The 18,385-nt window shown below is 42.3% G+C and overlaps 1 protein-coding gene across 1 annotated transcript; it reads left to right on the plus strand.

Moving 5' to 3' along the window:
- Window positions 1-611: 611 nt before the first annotated feature.
- On the plus strand, window positions 612-17,452 carry LOC114616501 (calcium uniporter regulatory subunit MCUb, mitochondrial-like; the record flags this gene model as incomplete). The annotated part of the gene is made up of 7 exons (XM_028761948.1): window positions 612-687; window positions 2,275-2,445; window positions 8,892-8,996; window positions 13,708-13,868; window positions 15,331-15,534; window positions 16,493-16,609; window positions 17,225-17,452. Coding segments are annotated over 7 exons (912 nt in total), but the record flags the coding sequence as incomplete, so codon positions are not given.
- Between the last annotated feature and the right edge of the window lie 933 nt (window positions 17,453-18,385).

Raw genomic sequence — 18,385 nt, forward strand, 5'->3', positions numbered from 1 at the left:
GGCAGCAGGCAGCAGGCAGCAGGCAGCAGGCAGCAGGCAGCAGGCAGGCAGGCAGACAGCAGGCAGGCAGGCAGGCAGGCAGCAGGCAGGCAGACAGCAGGCAGGCAGCAGGCAGGCAGACAGGCAGACAGCAGGCAGGCAGGCAGGCAGGCAGGCAGCAGGCAGGCAGACAGCAGGCAGGCAGCAGGCAGCAGGCAGGCAGGCACTGAAGCAGCAGCTGAGAGCTTGCATCTGATCTGGAAGATAGAGACAGAGATTGGGCCTGGCATGGGTTTTTTAAACCTCAGACCCCATCGGCTGTGATGCCCCTCCTCCAACAAGGCCACACTTCCTCCAATAAGGCCACCCCTCCTTCAACAAAGCCACACCCCTCCAACAAGGCCACACCTCCTCCAAGACCACACCCACTTCCTATATCCCTTTTAAACAATTTCATTAAGTGCACACCAAACATTTATCAACAAGCCTATGGGGGTCATTCTTATTCAAACCACATTCACATTCAAACCAGTTCACATTTCACCATGCCTGTCCTATAAGCGGACAAAGAATCTTCTAGAGTTTAGCTTTTACATTGTTTTTTTTTTTTAAAGACACAATTTTTCTTTCAGGTTTTATGTATGAAACTCTGTGGAAATCCAAAATACCACCAAGCACTCCATTATGGAACAGTGGCGCCACAGGATGGTAAGGTTGATTTTTTTTGTCCCGTCTTTGGCTTATGGGCTTGTTTGCTGGTTTCCATTCTTCCAAATACAGTGGGAGATGCAGTCTTGAGTGGAACAGACTCTGCCCACCTCACATGCTGGTTGTGTTCTGTTTCTTGCCATTCTCTTAGTATACCATCGCCAGTGATACTTTTTGACAAACTTTATCCAATAACCAGAGAAACTGAAGATAACATCAGTTAAAGATGAGTCAGTTTCTGCCCTAAAGATCTGAACTCTTTGCCTGTGAAGACATTGAACAGATAATTATGATGCAGAGAAGCTAATACAAGCTGCTGTGGGATGGCAGGCCTGCGGCGTATGTAATGGCAAACTATAGCACAGTGCAGATACCATATCACACAAATTTTATAGGAATTCCAGGATTTATGAGTTCCATGTATAAGCATAAACATTCCTTTATGTTACCTCCTAAAGGGGGTGGGAGGGCAATGCTTCTCCCAGACACCATAGGCTATCAATCAAAAAGCCCAGTGCTGGGCATGAGCTACTTTGTTCTGAGTTGTTGGTCAGTAGTGTGCATAGGATACACACCCCTGACACACACACACCTTCTAGAACTTGATGGTGAGACACCCCCACACATACTGCTGGAGGTAACCACACATTCAAGTCACAGAACATAAAGAAATTAACCTGGAATAACCACACTGCAAACTTCATCTCTACTGACTGGCTTTCATAGTGCTAGAAGGTTCTGTTTATAGATAGGAGAGAGCAAAGTTCTCAACACTCTTACTCAGTTGTGAACCCTCCAAACTATAATAACCATCAGCCTGGCAGTCTGTGCCCAGAGGTACAAGTGTAGCAAGACTGTCCTGGGAGTAACTGTCACTTTTGGATTGAATGTAAAGCCCGCTCCGAAGCCTGTGACCTTGCCTGCCATTTTGTTTTATTTTATTTTGGTTTGGTTTGGTTTTTGTTATCACTTTGTTTTGAGACAAGGTCTCATTGTGTAGCCTTGGCTGTCCTGAATCCCACTCTATAGATAGGGCTGGCCTAGAATTCATTACAATCCAACATGCCTCTTCCTCCCCAGGACAAAGATGAAAGGTATGCTCCACCATGCCCAACAATGGCGGGTTTAAAAAAAGGAGGAGGGCAAATTAAATTGGAGGCTGAAGAGTGCATGGTGGGGAGAATGGGGGACAACAGGAGGGAAAGAATGGTGGATGAGTTTGATCCAAACACAATACATGCACACATGAAATGCTCAGTAAAATGCACAAATTACTGCATTTTACTTTATCTCATTTAAAATATTTGTTTTATGTGTATATGTGTTTGCCTGAGTGTATATACATGTACCATGTTCATGAAGGAGCCCACAGAGACCTAAAGAGTCATTGGATCCCCTGGAACTGAGGTTATAGACCATGTGAGCTTTATGAGGGTGCTGGGAACCAAACCTGGGTCCTCTGCAGAAGCAACCAGTATTTTTAACCACTGAGCCATCTCTTCAGCCCTAGTAAATTCTTGTATTTTAATGATTTAGGGCTATATCCTTCATGTTTATATTTTACTGTATTTTTCTTGGTCTTAACAGAAATAACAGTTACTTATAGACATGGTCTTCCCTTGGTAACCCTCACTCTGCCATCCAGAAAAGAGCGCTGCCAGTTTATAGTCAAGCCAATGTTGTCAACAGTAGGCTCATTCCTTCAGGACTTACAGGATGAAGATAAAGGCATCAAAACTGCAGCCATCACCACGGCAGGTGTGTATCTGTGCACCAGAGGACTATACCTTTAGGCTTCTTTCTCTTTGGCTCTTTGCTTTCTTAGAAATAATTTCATTATATAATAAATTATGTCATTCGTTATATTATAAATTATATGATTCATTGTATAATCAGTTATATAGCCATTATGGAGTCCTTCTATTTTATGTCCCAGCACTATTGAAATAACAAGTCAAAGCCAGCACAGTGGTGCATGCTCATGATCCTAGTAGCCGGGAGGCTGAGACGGGAAGGTTGAAAGTTCAAAGCTAGTCTGGGCTATGTAGCAAGACAGTGTCTCAACATAAAATGAAGTAAACTAAAAGAATGTCCCAACTCAAATGAAAGAAAATGAAATAAGCTTAGTGTTAATTTCAGTTATTTATTTTATAAACAGCCAGAGACATTTTCCTATGAGAGAATTTAAGCAGAAGGGCATTAGTGTGTAATTTTCAACAAAATGTGAATAATGGGGAATAAGGTGTATTTTATACAATTAAAGTAGCCAGTAGAAAATCCACACGTAGTGAATTAATCTTTGTTATAGCGCAATTACACTTGTTTCTGTAGAATTAGTCTTTAGGAAAATATACATTTTAGTATCAGGAGAGGGAGCTGATCACTTATGTATTTAAATATATGATATAGACTTTATATTCTCATTGCATGAAATAGTTTAAGACCAACTGCCCCTAAAATTGAAAAAGGAATTATTTATATCAATTCAATATTTAAAGGTCACTGGTACATAAACATCAATAAATTATCATTGTTCTTTTTATGAATTAAAAATTCAATGGAAGCTTATTTAAAAGTTAATGATCACTGTTGTCATTTTGAAAGGAAACAAACACGGGGTGGGGAGGTGAGTCAGCAATGAAAAGTGGGGTTCCAACACCCACTCCTAGAGGCAGTCAGGTCCCTGTAACTCCATCTCCAAGGCATCTACCGCCCTCTCTTGGCCACCATAGGTATTGCATGCATGTGCACAAACCCACACATGAACACATATGCACATAATTAAAAATGAAAAGTCTAAACAAGAAGGAAAAATGAACATTTTTTCCACTAACCAAGTTAAGAACAAATTAAGGGATAGATATAGATGTTGTAAACATAGAGATTAAAAAATTTATTCAGCTGGGCGGTGGTGGTGCATGCCTTTAATCCCAGCACTTGGGAGGCAGAGACAGGCGGATTTCTGAGTTCGAGGCCAGCCTGGTCTACAGAGTGAGTTCCAGGACAGCCAGAGCTATACAGAGAAACCCTGTCTCAAAAAAACAAAACAAAAAAATTTATTCACTCAACAAATATTTGTTGAGCATCTAACATATATCAGGCCTTGTAGATGGTAGGGTCAAAGCTAAGAGCTGCAGAGATAAAAACTCCTGCTCTTAACAGAACTTACATTTTAGGAGGAAAAAGTGAACAAGATAAAGCACTAATTATGCAGAATATTAATTAGTAGACCTTAATGGAGAAAGAGTAAGGAACACAGAATTGTGATGGCTAAGTCTATGGGGTCAGAGCTGAGTAAGTCTAGATAAGAAAAGAAGAACCTGGAGGAGATTAGGAGTACCTGGAAGAGATGAGGGCCACCTGTAGGAGATGAGGGCCACCTGGAGGAGATGAGGGGCACCTGGAGGAGATGAGGGGCACCTGGAGGAGATAAGGGACACCTGGAGGAGATGAGGGCACCTGGAGGAGATGAGGGGCACCTGGAGGAGATAAGGGACACCTGGAGGAGATGAGGGCACCTGGAGGAGATGAGGGCACCTGGAGGAGATAAGGGCCACCTGGAGGAGATGAGGGCACCTGGAGGAGATGAGGGACACGTGGAGGAGATGAGGGATGCCTGGAGGAGATGAGGGGTGCCTGGAGGAGATGAGGGACACCAGGAGGAGATGAGGGGCGCCTGGAGGAGATGACAGGGGCTTGCAGTTCACAGGAACTCTAGATGCAGAGGCCTTGTGCTGGGCATAGACTCCCAAAGGAAGCAGCAAGGGAGGAAATCTCAGAGGTGAGGGGAGCAGGTTGGAAAAGACTAGTAAGTTATTGTAAGGACATGGAGGTGAGCTTTCTTTTTATCTATGGCCACAATGGGTTTCTAAGTACCTCAGACACAGGAGCCATGGGAATCTAGGACTTTCCTGCCTGACCTGGGAATTGGCAACAGATGCATACACAGAGCTCAGATAAGGTCAAAACGAGCAGTGCCTTCGCATAAAAATCCAGTAAATGAGTGAAGAAAAGTGGACAAGATTGATGCATAAACATGGCTGATGTTTCCTCAAATAACTTTGAAAGCACAGCACAAGGAAGACAGAACATCAGCAACTTTTCTCTAAGTTCCATGGGACTCTAAGTTGAGTTGAAAATACTTTATTGAAGCTTTTAGTTGAAGTCATCTAAATGTATTTTTTTTTTAATGACACTTGGGAAGTCAGATAAAAAAATCATTGTGTTGCTGGCTGTTTGTTTGTTTCATGGTTTGTTTGTTGTTTTTAAGAAAACAGGACATGGGTAGAGTTTGCCTGTGTTTAGTTTGCCCTTAAAAAGTGTGTTCTGAACCTGCCGTAGATGTGCCCTTTTTTTCCCCCAATTCCTGGGAACATGATCTCACCCAATTGTTCAGGAGCCCAAACAGCCAGATTCTAGCAACAGCCCCAGCTGCAGATATGACTAACTGCCTCCTGGAACGGTAGAGCCATGGAGCTAGCCAGCCAGGAGGGAGGCAGCCAGGCTCTTCTCCATTGTGAGAACAGCCTTCCCTGGGCACACTGGTTACTGTGATTGAAACAGCTTTGGCTGAATATATGAACAGACACCTGGACAGAAGAAAATACACTTCCAGAATTTTCCTAGAGTATATTTCATGTAATTATGTGTGGGCTGTTCTGGAGAACAGAGAGAACTTCCTGCCCAGCACTAGTTTCCCACACACTGCCCAGTCAGTTTGCTTTCTTAACACCTGGCCTACATTAAAGCTTTGTCGGTTTTGTTTTTTAAATAGGCTGTGTAAGACACAGTGCAAAGCACCTTAAGGCTAAAACTTTCCGGGAGACTTCCTTCTCCCCTGATGATCCACATACACCTGAAACATTCCTAAGTGCTAAATTGAAATGGGGAGGGGGGTGGAAGATATGTATATGTGTATGCATATATGTATATGTGATATATTTGACGTATATGATATCATATATGAAACACATGCAGACACACACATATATATATCAATATATATCTCTATATCTATCTATCTACCTATCTATCTACCTATCTATCTATCTATCTATCTATCTATCTATCTATCTATCTATCTCAAATAGTATAATTGTGAGCTTGAAAAAGCACCAAGTCTTGGGACAAGTTTCTACAAATACTAGCCACAAAGCTAGACGGCAACTGGGAAATGCCTGTTGGACCTAGAACTAATAGCATCGTCATGATGAGAAGCTGGAAAGTGTAACTTTGAGCCTTCGTTGGCTACAGAGGAAGCGGTACCATGGAATGGTGCTGGTAGTGAGCCAAATGGAGTTAAGTCAAGGGTTAGTGAACATGCAAGAATGTGAGCATCGTCTGGTAGCTTTATTACTGGTGGGTTAAGGGTGAGGCGGTCTGAGAGACACAGAGACGAGTTTAAGACCTCTACCCTGTGTTTCTAGAACCTTAATCTTCAGAGTAAGAATTCAGAGATGAGACAAGGTTAGGGATGAGGAAGTTTCGTTTCAAGGAGCCCACACTCAGGAGGGACTTCCCAAGAGAGTTACACCTTATAGCCTTTAGACATCTGGGGAATGTGGTACAAAGGTTTAATCCTTGTGGTGATTTAACAAAGAGCACTTTGTCGTGTCTGGATGCAAGAGAGAAGTTCAGTCATGGTGTCTGCAGTTGAAGCTATTTTTCTTTTAATGATAAAGCCAAGTTTGATGGTTATTGATTTTACATTTAGATACTATGTGATTTATGGCCCTAAAGTTTTTGTTTTAAAACAATTTATTGTTGTTGTCTTACTTACACCCCTTCGTGTATCCTGACCAGTCCCTATTTCAGTTTTACCTACAGCTGTTGACTGACTGACTTTATTTCCTGTCCCCTTGAACAGCTCTTATAATTAAATCTTTTATTTCTGAGACATTTGAAAATGCTATTAAATTCTTTTCTCGGTCTCTATTCATTCTCATAAGTCACAAAAATGCAATTTAATTTTTAGACGTAGTCATGTCTATTTATTTTCCCTTCCACGCAGTTTCCTTGTAGTTTTACCTCTTTTCCATGCTAAAAAGGCTATGAGCCAGTGTGGTGGTTGACACTTTTTGGTGCTGTTGGGATACTAAGGTTTTGTTTCGTTTAAGTGGAGGTCTCACTGTGTGGCCTTTGGATGGCCTGAGACTCACAATATGGACCAGGCTTGCCTTGAACTCACAGATCTGCCTGCTTCTTCCTCCTGACTACTGAGACTAAATATGTGTGCTTCCCTGCCCATTTGTGCTACTAAGTTTTGAACTAAGACCAGTAAGTCACCTCCAATAATTAAAAACAAGTAATTAAAAATGTCACTGCCTGCATCTCTATTTATATCTATCTATGTATCTATGTATCTATGTATCTATCTATCTATCTATCTATCTATCTATCTATCTACCTACCTACCTATCCGTCATGGCCTCGGTTGTAAGCAGCAGTAATGAACTTTAGCTAATCAGAAGAGTGTGTTACTAGGTTCTCTAATTGGAAGTGGCAGAAGTCCAGGCTCAGATACAGGCAGCATCAAGGAGAGGCAAAAGAAGACTAGTCAGCCCAGGTCTGCCTACTGGGCTCCGCTACTAACACCTTGTTCCAAAGGCTGTCTCAGGGTATGAGAGGTGACTCAAGACTAAAGAAGAATAAAGACAGAGTCAGGACTGCACAGGTATGATTTATGGGTGGTGCATTTGTGTGCACACTAATGTTACGGGTAGACTCCCAGTTGGGGATCCCTCCAGATGTAGTGGTGCATCACCTGAAAGCAGGCGGACCAGGAGTTCAAGGTCATCTGCTACATTGTGAATTTGAGGCTAGATCAGGTTGTATGAGACCCTGTGCTGGTTAGAATTTCTTGTTGTTATTTTTTGTTTGTTTGTTTGTTTTTGTTTGTCAATTTGATACATGAATGAGGAACTCTCAACTGAAGAACTGCCTTACTCAAATTGGCCTTTGGGAGTGTGGTTGGAATGAGAATGCCCCCTCTGCCAGGTTCACATATTTGAATGACTGAGCCCTAGTTAATGGAACCCTTTGGGAAGGATTAGGAGGTGTGAATTGTATGTCTTTGGGGGGGTGGGTTTTGAGGTTTCAAAAGTCCATGCTGAGCCCAGTGTGTCTCTGCTTGGAACCTGTGGATCTGATATGAGTTCTCGGCTAGGGCTCCAGAACCCTGCCTGCTTGCAAGCCACCCACTCCCTGCCATGATGATCATGGACTCACACACCCCCACCCCCAAACTGTAAGCAAGTCCCCCAATTCAATGCTTTCTTTTAAAAGTTTCCTTGGTCACAGCATTTCCTCGCAGCAATAGAACAGTAACTAAGACAGAATATCTGTGGACATTTTCTCCATTAATGATTGGTGTGGACGGGCCCAGCCCACTTAGATGGTGCCGTCCCAGCCACATGGTTCTGGATTGTACCAGGAAGTAAAGGGAAGAAGCCATGGAGAACAAGTCAGCAGGCAGTGTTCCTCTGTGATCTCTGCTTCCGTTCCTATCCTGAGGTCACACCTCAGCTTCCTTCAATGATGGACTGTAACCTACAGGCCAAATAAACGCTTTCCTCCAAAAGTTGGTTTTGGTCTGGTGGCTTTTCACAGCAACTGAAACATAACTAGGACATGCCCTATCTCAAAGAAGAAGGAAAAGAAAGAAAAAAAGAAAAGAAAAGAAAAGAAAAGAAAAGGAGAAATTTTTCTTAATAAGTCCAAAGGAAACCAGAGTAGGCCTAGTTTATCTCAGACAAATCTCAAGGATTCCAGGCATAATTCCTGGCTCTGACCACTGCCAGGGCTCAGACTCCAGCAGTCCACCTTACAGGCTCGTGATGGTTTTCTCTGCTTGAAGTACATTGTGCAACAACACAGGGAAGCAGAGCAGGCCTTTTAAGGGCCCTCCTGAAGGCTGCAGGTCAGGATAGTGTAAAGTCAACCTAGATACCGCTGCCTCCACAGGCCTAGCCCTTCTGTGCAGTCCATCTGATGGAGTGGGAGAGGAATGCCTGCCTGTTCCCTGTGATCCAGTGGAATGGAAGGCAATGAAGCCATCGCAGAAGATTCCCTCAGTAAGAAAGGGGAGCTACCTGAAAGGCGAATGCCCACACCTGTATTATAAAATGCAGAGTCTTAGTTTTTACCCATTGGGATGAGGCACCCACTGCTTCAAAGCAGGCTTAGTTCTGTATCGTTTCTTTCAGATGGCAGTGAGATTCCAGCTTCAACGTTGATGGACACTTTGCTAACGAAAGAGTTCAAGCTCATCATCAACAAAGTATCGTATGACATTCGGTGTCACAAGAAAGGTAAACAAAGGCCCTCAGCCACCTTAACTTGGAGCTTTAGTGGGAAGCTTTTACAGAGAGCAAAGCAACCTTGCTGAAAATAGAGTTTTCTGAGGTATTACAGAACGGCCATTTTCCTTCTGCCAGAAGCAAGGGGTAGATTTCCCCCAACTTTTATCATGAAAACTGGGTAGAGTATGGTATGACCCTCCCTCCTGAACTCCCAAGCACAGGTCAATTGCAATTCTCAGCCCCTCTGCTCAACACTGATTGCTGCACTTTGCCCTGTGACCTCAGGTCTTCCATCTGAGTACTAACCAGGACTGACCCTGCTTAGCTTCCAAGATCAGACCAAACTGCCCACGGTCAAGGTAGTGTGGCCTGAGCTCGCCTCTCACAGCTCTCAGGAGAGTGCTGACTGTTGGTTTGTTTCCCTTTTTAGTTGCTGTTAAGGAAGGAAGACTTCCAGGCTCATTTACATGCCAAATATGAAACTAGAAGTCTCAACTCTTTCAAGTCTTCCTTTTAATTTCAAAACTCTATGTTGAACAAGCCTAATCTGAAGATAGGAAAATCTAAAACTTTCTGAATGTTGGTATAACACAAATGGAAAATTCTACTACTTATAAGAGTCCTTGGGATGGACTGCAGTCAGAAGGCAGATACATAGAAGGTAGATTATACCTCAGGGACAGAGTGTTTGCTTAGCATAATATATATGCATGTATTACATATATATAAACAATCACTGTCAATATACATATGGTATTTTAGTTAGGGTTTTACTGCTGTGAACAGACACCATGACCAAGACAGTTCTTAGAAGGACAACTTTTAATTGGGGCTGGCTTACAGGTTCAGAGGTTCAGTCCATTATCATCAAGGCAGGAACATGGCAGCATCCAGGCAGGCATGGTGCAGGCAGAGCTGAGAGTTCTACATCTTCACCTGAAGGCTGCTAGCAGAATACTGGCAGCTAGGATGAAAGGCTGAAAGCCCACACCCACAGTGACACACCTACTCCCACAGGACCACACCTCCTAATAGTGCCACTCCCTGGGCCAAGCATATACAAACCATCACACATGGTATATATAAAATGTAAATGTTGCCGGGCGGTGGTGGCACACGCCTTCAATCCCATCACTTGGGAGGCAGAGGCAGGCAGATTTCTGAGTTTGAAGCTAGCCTGGTCTACAGAGTGAGTTCCAGGACAGCCCGGCCTATACAGAGAAACCCTGTCTCTGTGGCATGTGCCCGGCGTTGCTCTGACATTTCTATTATCACAACTCCACCTACTGCCTCTGCTCTAATCTTTCTTTCCCCATGGTGCGCCCGACATATAGACATTGCCTTTTGTGGCTGCATCCTACAGGATTTAGGTATTCTCTTAGTGTTCCCCTCTCGTCTTTCTCTTTAATTTTCAGCCTTGGGGGTTTCTCTAGATGGATCTTCAAGCTCACTGATCCTTGCCTCCCAGGTGCGTAGTCACCAATGGAGCCCATGGAGAGAGTTGTCATTCTCTGTGGTGGCTTTTATTTTTAGTGCTCCTTTGTTCTTCCGTATCGTTCCCATCTCTCTATTCACTCCATGTTCTTGGATGCTGCATCCATTAGAGGCTTAATGGCATTAATCAGTTGTTTTCATAGTGCACTAGTCGAGTTTTGCCAACATGATGCAAAGAAGAAAAATCAAGGTCATCAATGAAGAGGGAACCTCAACTGTGAAAAATGCCCCTATCAAGTCTGTGGGGCATCTTCTTAACAATGTATGTGGAAGGGTCCACGATACTGTGGGTGGAGCATCCCTGGGTTAGTGGTTCTGGATGGTACAAGAAAGGAAATCGACTCTTCACTGGCTCACACAGAAGCAGGCTCTGGTCACAATGTTATCTGAAAGTTCCATCTTAATTCTGTTAGGCCCTAAACTGGGACAGGCTTCCCTTTTAGTGTCTTCTTCAGTGTTAGTTTTCACTGTAGGGGGCTTTGTTTCCCTTCCTGTTGGATCTTGATACCTCCCTCCTTCATTCTCTCTTCTTCCTTTCTCTCCTTCCCTGTCTCTGGACCATTTTCCTGATTCTTTCTCTGTATGTTCATTACTGCTTTATAGAAAACCTCCTGGTCCCTTGCTGAAAGCGTTCATCAGATCTAAGAGATTTCTTCCTTTCCTATTTGTAGTCTGGATTTCCTTCCCTTGCCAAGAACTCACATACACTATTGATTTAAGACTGGCGGGAATGAAACCCGTTCTCATTTGATCTCCATTATTTTTCTTCAGTATGATGTTAGCGATCTGTCACACAGAGCTATGATGCTCAGACATGAACCCTCTGTCCCTAGTTTGTTCAAGGCTTTTATCATGAAGAGATGTTGAAGTTTTTAAAGTCCTTTCTCTGCAGCTATTGAGAGAGTCACATGATTTTTGTCCTTGATTGGACTTGTGTGCTTTATTATGCTTATTGATTACTGTTTGTTGTTGTATCTTCCTTGTATGTCTGAAATAAAATCAACCTGACTATGATGTATGATCTTCACCATGTATTGTTGAATTTGGCTTCTAACTATTTTATTGATAACTTTGCATTTATATTAGATTTTTTGATTAGATAATTAGATTAGATGTTAGATTTTTTTTGTTAAGTCTTTATCCTGGGTTTTTTTGGTATTAGAACAATATTGGTGATATAGAATAAATTTAGAAACATTACTGCCCTATTTCATGGACTAGTTTAAAAATCGTTGGTGTAATGTCTTTGAAAGTATAGTAGAACTCAGCAGTAGACCCAGCCAGCCCTGACCTTTCCTTTGTTGGAGACTACTGTTGATTCTATCTTACTACTCACTTTAAACCAGTTTATTTGTATCTTCAATAATGGTAGGTCATATATGTCTTGAAAGTTATCAGTTTCTTCTAAACTTTCCAATTTGTTAGTGATGTTTTGAAAGTATTCCTCAATGACTCTCTAGATATCATTTCTATTGTAATATACCTTGTTTTGTGGGTTTTCTTTGTGATTAATTTGGTTGAAGGCTTGTTCAGTCTTGCTTTCTTTTGTGAGGACCAACTTGTCTTTCCAACCCACGGTTGTGTTCGCGTGTCTTGTGAATCCCACCTTAATCCTTATTTCTTCCCATCTAATAATTTTGGGTTTATCTTGCTTCTGTTTTTTCTAAGACCCAATGGATAAATTACAAGACACATATGACCTGCCAATATTGAAACGAGCAGCTATCAGTAACCTAAAAAGCAGGTCTGTAATGAGCAATAAGACTGGGTTGTTTGAGATCTAACTTTTTAAAGTAGTACTCAGTTATGAACTACTCTGGCAGCACTCTAGTCTCAGTGCTGAGAAGCAGTGATCACATTTTCACTTGAGTTGAGGAGATTTCCATTTCCTCCCTGATTTCCAATGACCAGTTCAATTATTCAAACATCTCTAGTTCAGTCTCCAGGTTTGTATAGCGTGTGGTTCTTACTACTGATTTCTAGTCTTATTCTATTATAATCATTTTGATCTGGTAAGCTGTAAGGAACTCTTTCTTTTTCCTTTCTTGTATTTGTAAACTCTTTCTCATTAGAATATGTGGTCTGTTTTAGAGAAAACTCTTTTCTCCATGGGCTGGCAAAAAAATAAAATAAAATAAAATAAAATAAAATAAAAGGTATAGCCCATAGATTTTTGATATAATATTCTATGGTAGAGTTTAACTCTACCATATGGTTGACGTGTCTACTGATTTTTTTAATCTGGATGGATTACATATATTACACATACCCATAAACACTACACTACACACACATACAATGTGTGTGTATGCATGGTGAGGTTGTAAAAATTATATTATATATACATTTTTTGAGGCATGTTCTCATTTTGTGGCCAAGACTGGAGCTATGTAACCTGGCCTGGCCTTGAAGTCATGGTAATGCTCCTGTGTTAATTGTTGTATCTGGACTGATCTGTCCCTTTTTGTCCAATGGTGTTTATGAAACTGGGTGCAATGGTCCGTATATATACTTATATAAATATACAAATGTACTTATACATCTTCTTGAGGAATTGTCCCCTTATTGCTATGTAATGATTTCCTCTGTTCTTCCTAATTTGGTTTGAAGCATGCTTTGTCCTGTCTCACACTGCCATGTCAGATCCCACAGCTCAGAGGCTGCTCTTTTGCGTCTGTTCATGTTCTCTCCATGTATATCGTTGCTGTTGAAGTTTCTTGAAGATGGCACAGATTCTTATTAACCCATTCAGCCAGTCTCTATCCTAAGACCATACCCATTTCTCTCTCTCTCTCTCTCTCTCTCTCTCTCTTTTTTTTTTTTGAGACAGGGTTTCTCTGTATAGCCCTGGCTGTCCTGGAACTCACTCTGTAGACCAGGCTGGCCTTGAACTCAGAAATCCGCCTGCCTCTGCCTCCCAAGTGCTGGGATTAATGACATGCGCCACCACTGCCCGGCCATATGTATCTTTCTTAAAGCAACAGTGAAGTCACATTACAAAAGGATGCAGGAACATCTGGTTTCCCAAAATTGAATCTTAAACCCATTCTCTGGTGATAAGTGATAAGTTTATCACTACAGATTGACTTTGTACGAGACTGGTGATCAACTAAATCCTGGCGTACTAAGGCTCAGACGGCCAGGCCTAGGGACTCAGATTTCATTGCCTGGACTTACCTAAACGAAAACCACATAGTAAACGCCTACTATGTCTCTCTTTTCTCAGAAAAGCCAATTGAAGAGCACATGACTGAGATGGACAACATGAAGTCCTTGGTTCACAGACTATTTACAATCCTGCATTTTGAAGAGTTCCAGAAGAGACGAGAGCGCCATCTGATGGCAAAGATCGACGACCTGAAGGAACAGCTACGGCCCTTGGAGCAGGTGGGAAGGCTTCCCAGCCTGTCGGTGTGGAAGTGATGCCTTTTGTTAATGACTGCCTGTCACAGGAGCATTTGGGTGTTCTGTGTGTGCTTATTTTCTCCTTCAGTCTGAAAAATGGGCTGTGAGCTTCGACCTGTGAGCTGAGTTCTATCTTCCTGGTTTTGAGATGAGGACACTAGGCCACCAAGGTGTACAGTGAATGTGTGGCAGGTGATCTGACCCCAGAGCTGGCATCTTCTGCTTCCTCAGCATCAGCCAGGTGTCTCTGGATAGCAGACAGTTCAATGGGATATTGTAGAGTGCTATATCTCAGGTCTCATTTCCGCCTAAGAGAACTGTCATGTTAGTAATGGCTCATAACCTATGGTTCCTTTCTCCAAACTATGGAGGAAAAAAAAAAACCAAAACAACTGATTGTGTGTGTGTGTGTGTGTGTGTGTGTGTGTGTGTACAGGGATGTGGTAGTCAAGTTTAAAGAGGAAACTTGAATTCTTTAAGCTGTAATTGCCCTTGTAATTTAAAAAGAGATGAAGTGGATGGGGGATGGGGTAGGGGGGACTGTGGAGGGGGAACCAAGAGGGGGACTATGAAATGTAAATAAATAAAATAAATAATAATCATTGTGTATGATTAGAAATTCTAGAAATGTAGTAATTATCTCCAAGGGCATTAGAAGAATGGTAGAGAAGCACTTTCTAAAAAAAAAATTTTTTTTTCTGGATTATTTACCCACATTTTGCTTCAAGAAACAATATTCTGGGTACGGTGGTGCCCGCCTTCACCCAGCAGTTGGGAGGCAGAGGAAGGCAGATCTCTGATTCCCAAACCAGCCTGGTCTGCATAGCAAGTCCAGAGAAGACAGCTCCGTCTCCAGGGAGTCCTGCATCATTTCACAGAACAGAACGCATCTCTGGAGGCACGCATGGGCATAAGGTGCCTGAGAGATGAGTCACAGAGGGGCCTTGGAGAGACAAAGACAACAGGCCTGGGATTTCACACGGGTTTCAGAACAGGCTTGTGGACTTCTAAGTGTAAACCTTCTATAGTGTTCATGGATTTTGCCTTTTTTTTTTGAGACAGGGTCTCTCTGTGGTCCTGGCTGTTCTGGAATTAACTCTATGTTTACCAGGCTGTCCTCAGACTCACAGAGATCCTCCTGCCTCTGACTTCTGAGTGCTGGAATTAAAAGTGTGTGACACTATGCCTGGCTAGTTTGTTTTCACTGAGAAGATATTACCTTTATAACTTGAAAATTATTAATGAACTGATTTGGAAATAAGCAGTTGGTACATACTTCATTTTTTTTGTTTTTTTTTTCATGGTACATACTTCATAATGCCATTTTTCTACATATATGACCTCTTCAAAGTGATGCAAAATGTTCACCAGTTCAACTGTTTTTTTTTTTTTTCCCTCCTTAAGCTAGCAAACTCATAAACCAAATGGTTTTCCTTTCCTCCAGGTCAAAGCTGCAATAGAAGCTCATTCGGAAACCAAAACCAGCGGTCTCCTGTGGGCCGGCTTAGCTCTGCTCTCTGTGCAGGGTGGGGCACTGGCCTGGCTTACTTGGTGGGTGTACTCCTGGGATATCATGGAGCCAGTTACGTTCTTCCTTACGTTTGCGAATTCCATGGTCTTTTTTGCGTACTTCATCATAACTCGGCAGGTGGGTAGCTAGGAAAATGGTAAGTCAGAACATCCATCTAAAACAGTAGTTCTCAACCTGTGGGCCATGACCCCAAAAGACCCTTTCATGGGTCGCAGCATTAGGAAGGTTGAGAACCTATTGGTCTAAAGATTCCTCATCAAGGCAAGCAGTGTCTTGGTTAGAGTTCCTATTTCTGTGATGAAAAACCATGACCAAAAGCACCTAGGGGGAGCAAAGGGTTTGTTTACTTGACTTACATATCCTAAATCCCAGTCCTCTGAGGGAAACCAAGGTAGGATCTCAAACTGGGCAGAGGCCATGAGGGAATGCTGGTTACTGGTTTGCTCAGTCTGCTCTCTTACAGGACCTAGGACCACCAGCCCAGGGATGGTGTTGCCCACAGCTGAGCCTGGCCCTCCCATATCACTAGTTAAGAAAATGCCCTACAGGCTTGCTGATAGCCTGATCTAGTTCTCCAGTAAGGCTCATTTCTCAGATGACCGTAGTTTGTGTCAAGCTGACATAAAACTAGTTTGTACAAGCAGCCAAATTATTTCATTTCCTGAGTCTTTTGAAGTTTTTCACAAGGTTGGATGGAGTCTTCACAGCATCAAAAAAATTTTAATTCCTATAGATGAAGGAGCATAAATACATGAACTCCTCCATGGGGACAAAGGAGTGTTAATTTGTCATTAATCAATGACATCAAACTTGTGCTACAAAAATTAGTTATTCCCAGTAACTAGCTTCGTGTCAAGGTTGCCAAATCTTTCCACTTTTCTTTCTCAAAATGTATATTTTCTCGTCCCAGTTAGCCCACCTGTAAGAGGTACTCTCAACTCCCATCATGCCCTGCTTCTGCGGGCTGTCTGCTCTGACGGCCGCTGCAGATACCTACGCCCCTTCATCTCCCCTTGGTGTTGCTGAGTTAGCATCTTCATTTAAATGATGTTCCGCTGTCTCCTCTCTCCTTCAGAACTACACTTATGTATCCCTCCGGAGCAGGCAGTTTCTTCAGTTCTTCCACAAGAAATCACAGCAGCAGTGTTTTGATGTGGAACAATACAACAAGCTAAAAGAAGACCTTGCTGAGGTATCTTACAGCGAGTACATATCTGAGCTGGTTTTGTTTGGAAGACAGGGAAATACATGCAAGGCTGAGATATTCCATGGATTGTTTAGCAAAACTTTGGAAGGATTTTTTTTGTTAAGAATATGAATTGGTACAGAGTGAGTTCCAGGACAGCCAGGGCTACACAGAGAAACCCTGTCTCAAAAAAAACCAAAAAAAAAAAAAAAGAATATGAATTGGGGCAGAAATCATGAAAGGGATTACCTGGTAGTTTTCTTTTCAGAGTACCTGGAAATGAAGGCATACATTCATCTCTTTAAAAAGGATTCATAAAGCTGGGCATAGTGGCTTATACCTTTGATGCATCCCAGCACCAGGGAGGCAGGTAGTTCTTTGTGAGTTCAAGGCCAACCTGTCTACATATTGAGTTTCAGGACGACCAGAGGTATACAATGAGATCTGTCTCAAAAGAAACAATCAAACAAACAAAAACATCAAAAGATTCCAACAAGGCATTTACCTCAGTAATTTCAATGTTTTCTTGTCCCAAGGAGATACTGAGTTTGTACAACTCCCCTCAAACATCAGTTCTGATATTTATTTTCTCTGATCTCAAGTTTTTTTCCCCCATGACAGGCTACAGCATCCCTGGAAAGCGTGCGTCACTCCCTCCACTTGCGAATTCAAGGACAGGAAGTCAGTGGGAAGAACTAATCTCACGCTTTAAACATCAGCAGGCTGTGCACTGGTTTTATAGCTTACCAACTGGACGTTTTTAAGGTCATGTTCATTTCCACTTGACATTTTCAGATACAATTTGGTTAATAAATTTGTGGGAAACAGAAGTATTCATTGACAATTCCACTCCAGCTGGTCTGTGTGCACTGATGCTTCAAATGGCCTGTGTGCCCTGGCAAAGCTGCCACACTCCTCCTCAGCTGCCTCCACGTGGGGGTAAAATGGTCAGCGTTTGGCCTTCATTCACTTTGGTTCTTGTTGTTAACGTGAGTGAACTTTATCTCTTGTGACAGGGTAGCTCACACTGTGGCTCAAACTTGCACTCCAAACAATCCTCTTGCCTCAGTTTCCTGGGAGCTATAATTACAGGTCTGAGCCATAATGCCCAGTTTCTTTTTGTCTTTTACTGTGCAATAGTTGTATGACCATAACACTGTATCAACAGTACAAATGCCCCACCAGCCATCCTGGTACCTCCTCAACTGCAGCTGAAGCAAGGCACCTGAGGCGATGCCTTTATACCAGCAACTTAGGTGTTTCTATTCTCACAGCCCCAATAGAACACTTAACCAGCAGGTTACTAACAAAACATTAAGATTCAAAAATGTGTATGCTAATAAGAACCTTAAAGGAAAACTAATTATATTGTTAATTCAACAGTCTGCTAAAAATGTCAAGATCTTCAGTCTTAAGTTCCTGTAGCATCCCATCTTGGTAGAGGTTTTGAATCTATAGTGGTCAGCATTGCCTGCATGCTGGACTACAGTGGCTAGGTGTCTCACTTCATGTGTGTCTTTATCAGGTAGGTATTACTGCATGTGTCCCTATAGGGGTTCATGTACCTACAGTGGCTAAGTATTATCACTAAACATGTGCCTATATGTGGTTACATGTCACCACAAACTACATTTCATCCTCAGAGTGCCATAAAACAATTCTGAAAGGTTTATTATTTCTAAAATGGGAATTAAATCCACACATAAAATACCCTGATTACAGGTAAACAAGATAATAAATGAATACATGACCAAGTAAAATAGGCCCACTATAAATTACATA

Source organism: Grammomys surdaster, unplaced genomic scaffold (genome assembly GCF_004785775.1).
Source record: "Grammomys surdaster isolate TR1022 unplaced genomic scaffold, NIH_TR_1.0 332325, whole genome shotgun sequence".
In the NCBI taxonomy this organism is placed as follows: Eukaryota; Metazoa; Chordata; class Mammalia; order Rodentia; family Muridae; genus Grammomys; species Grammomys surdaster.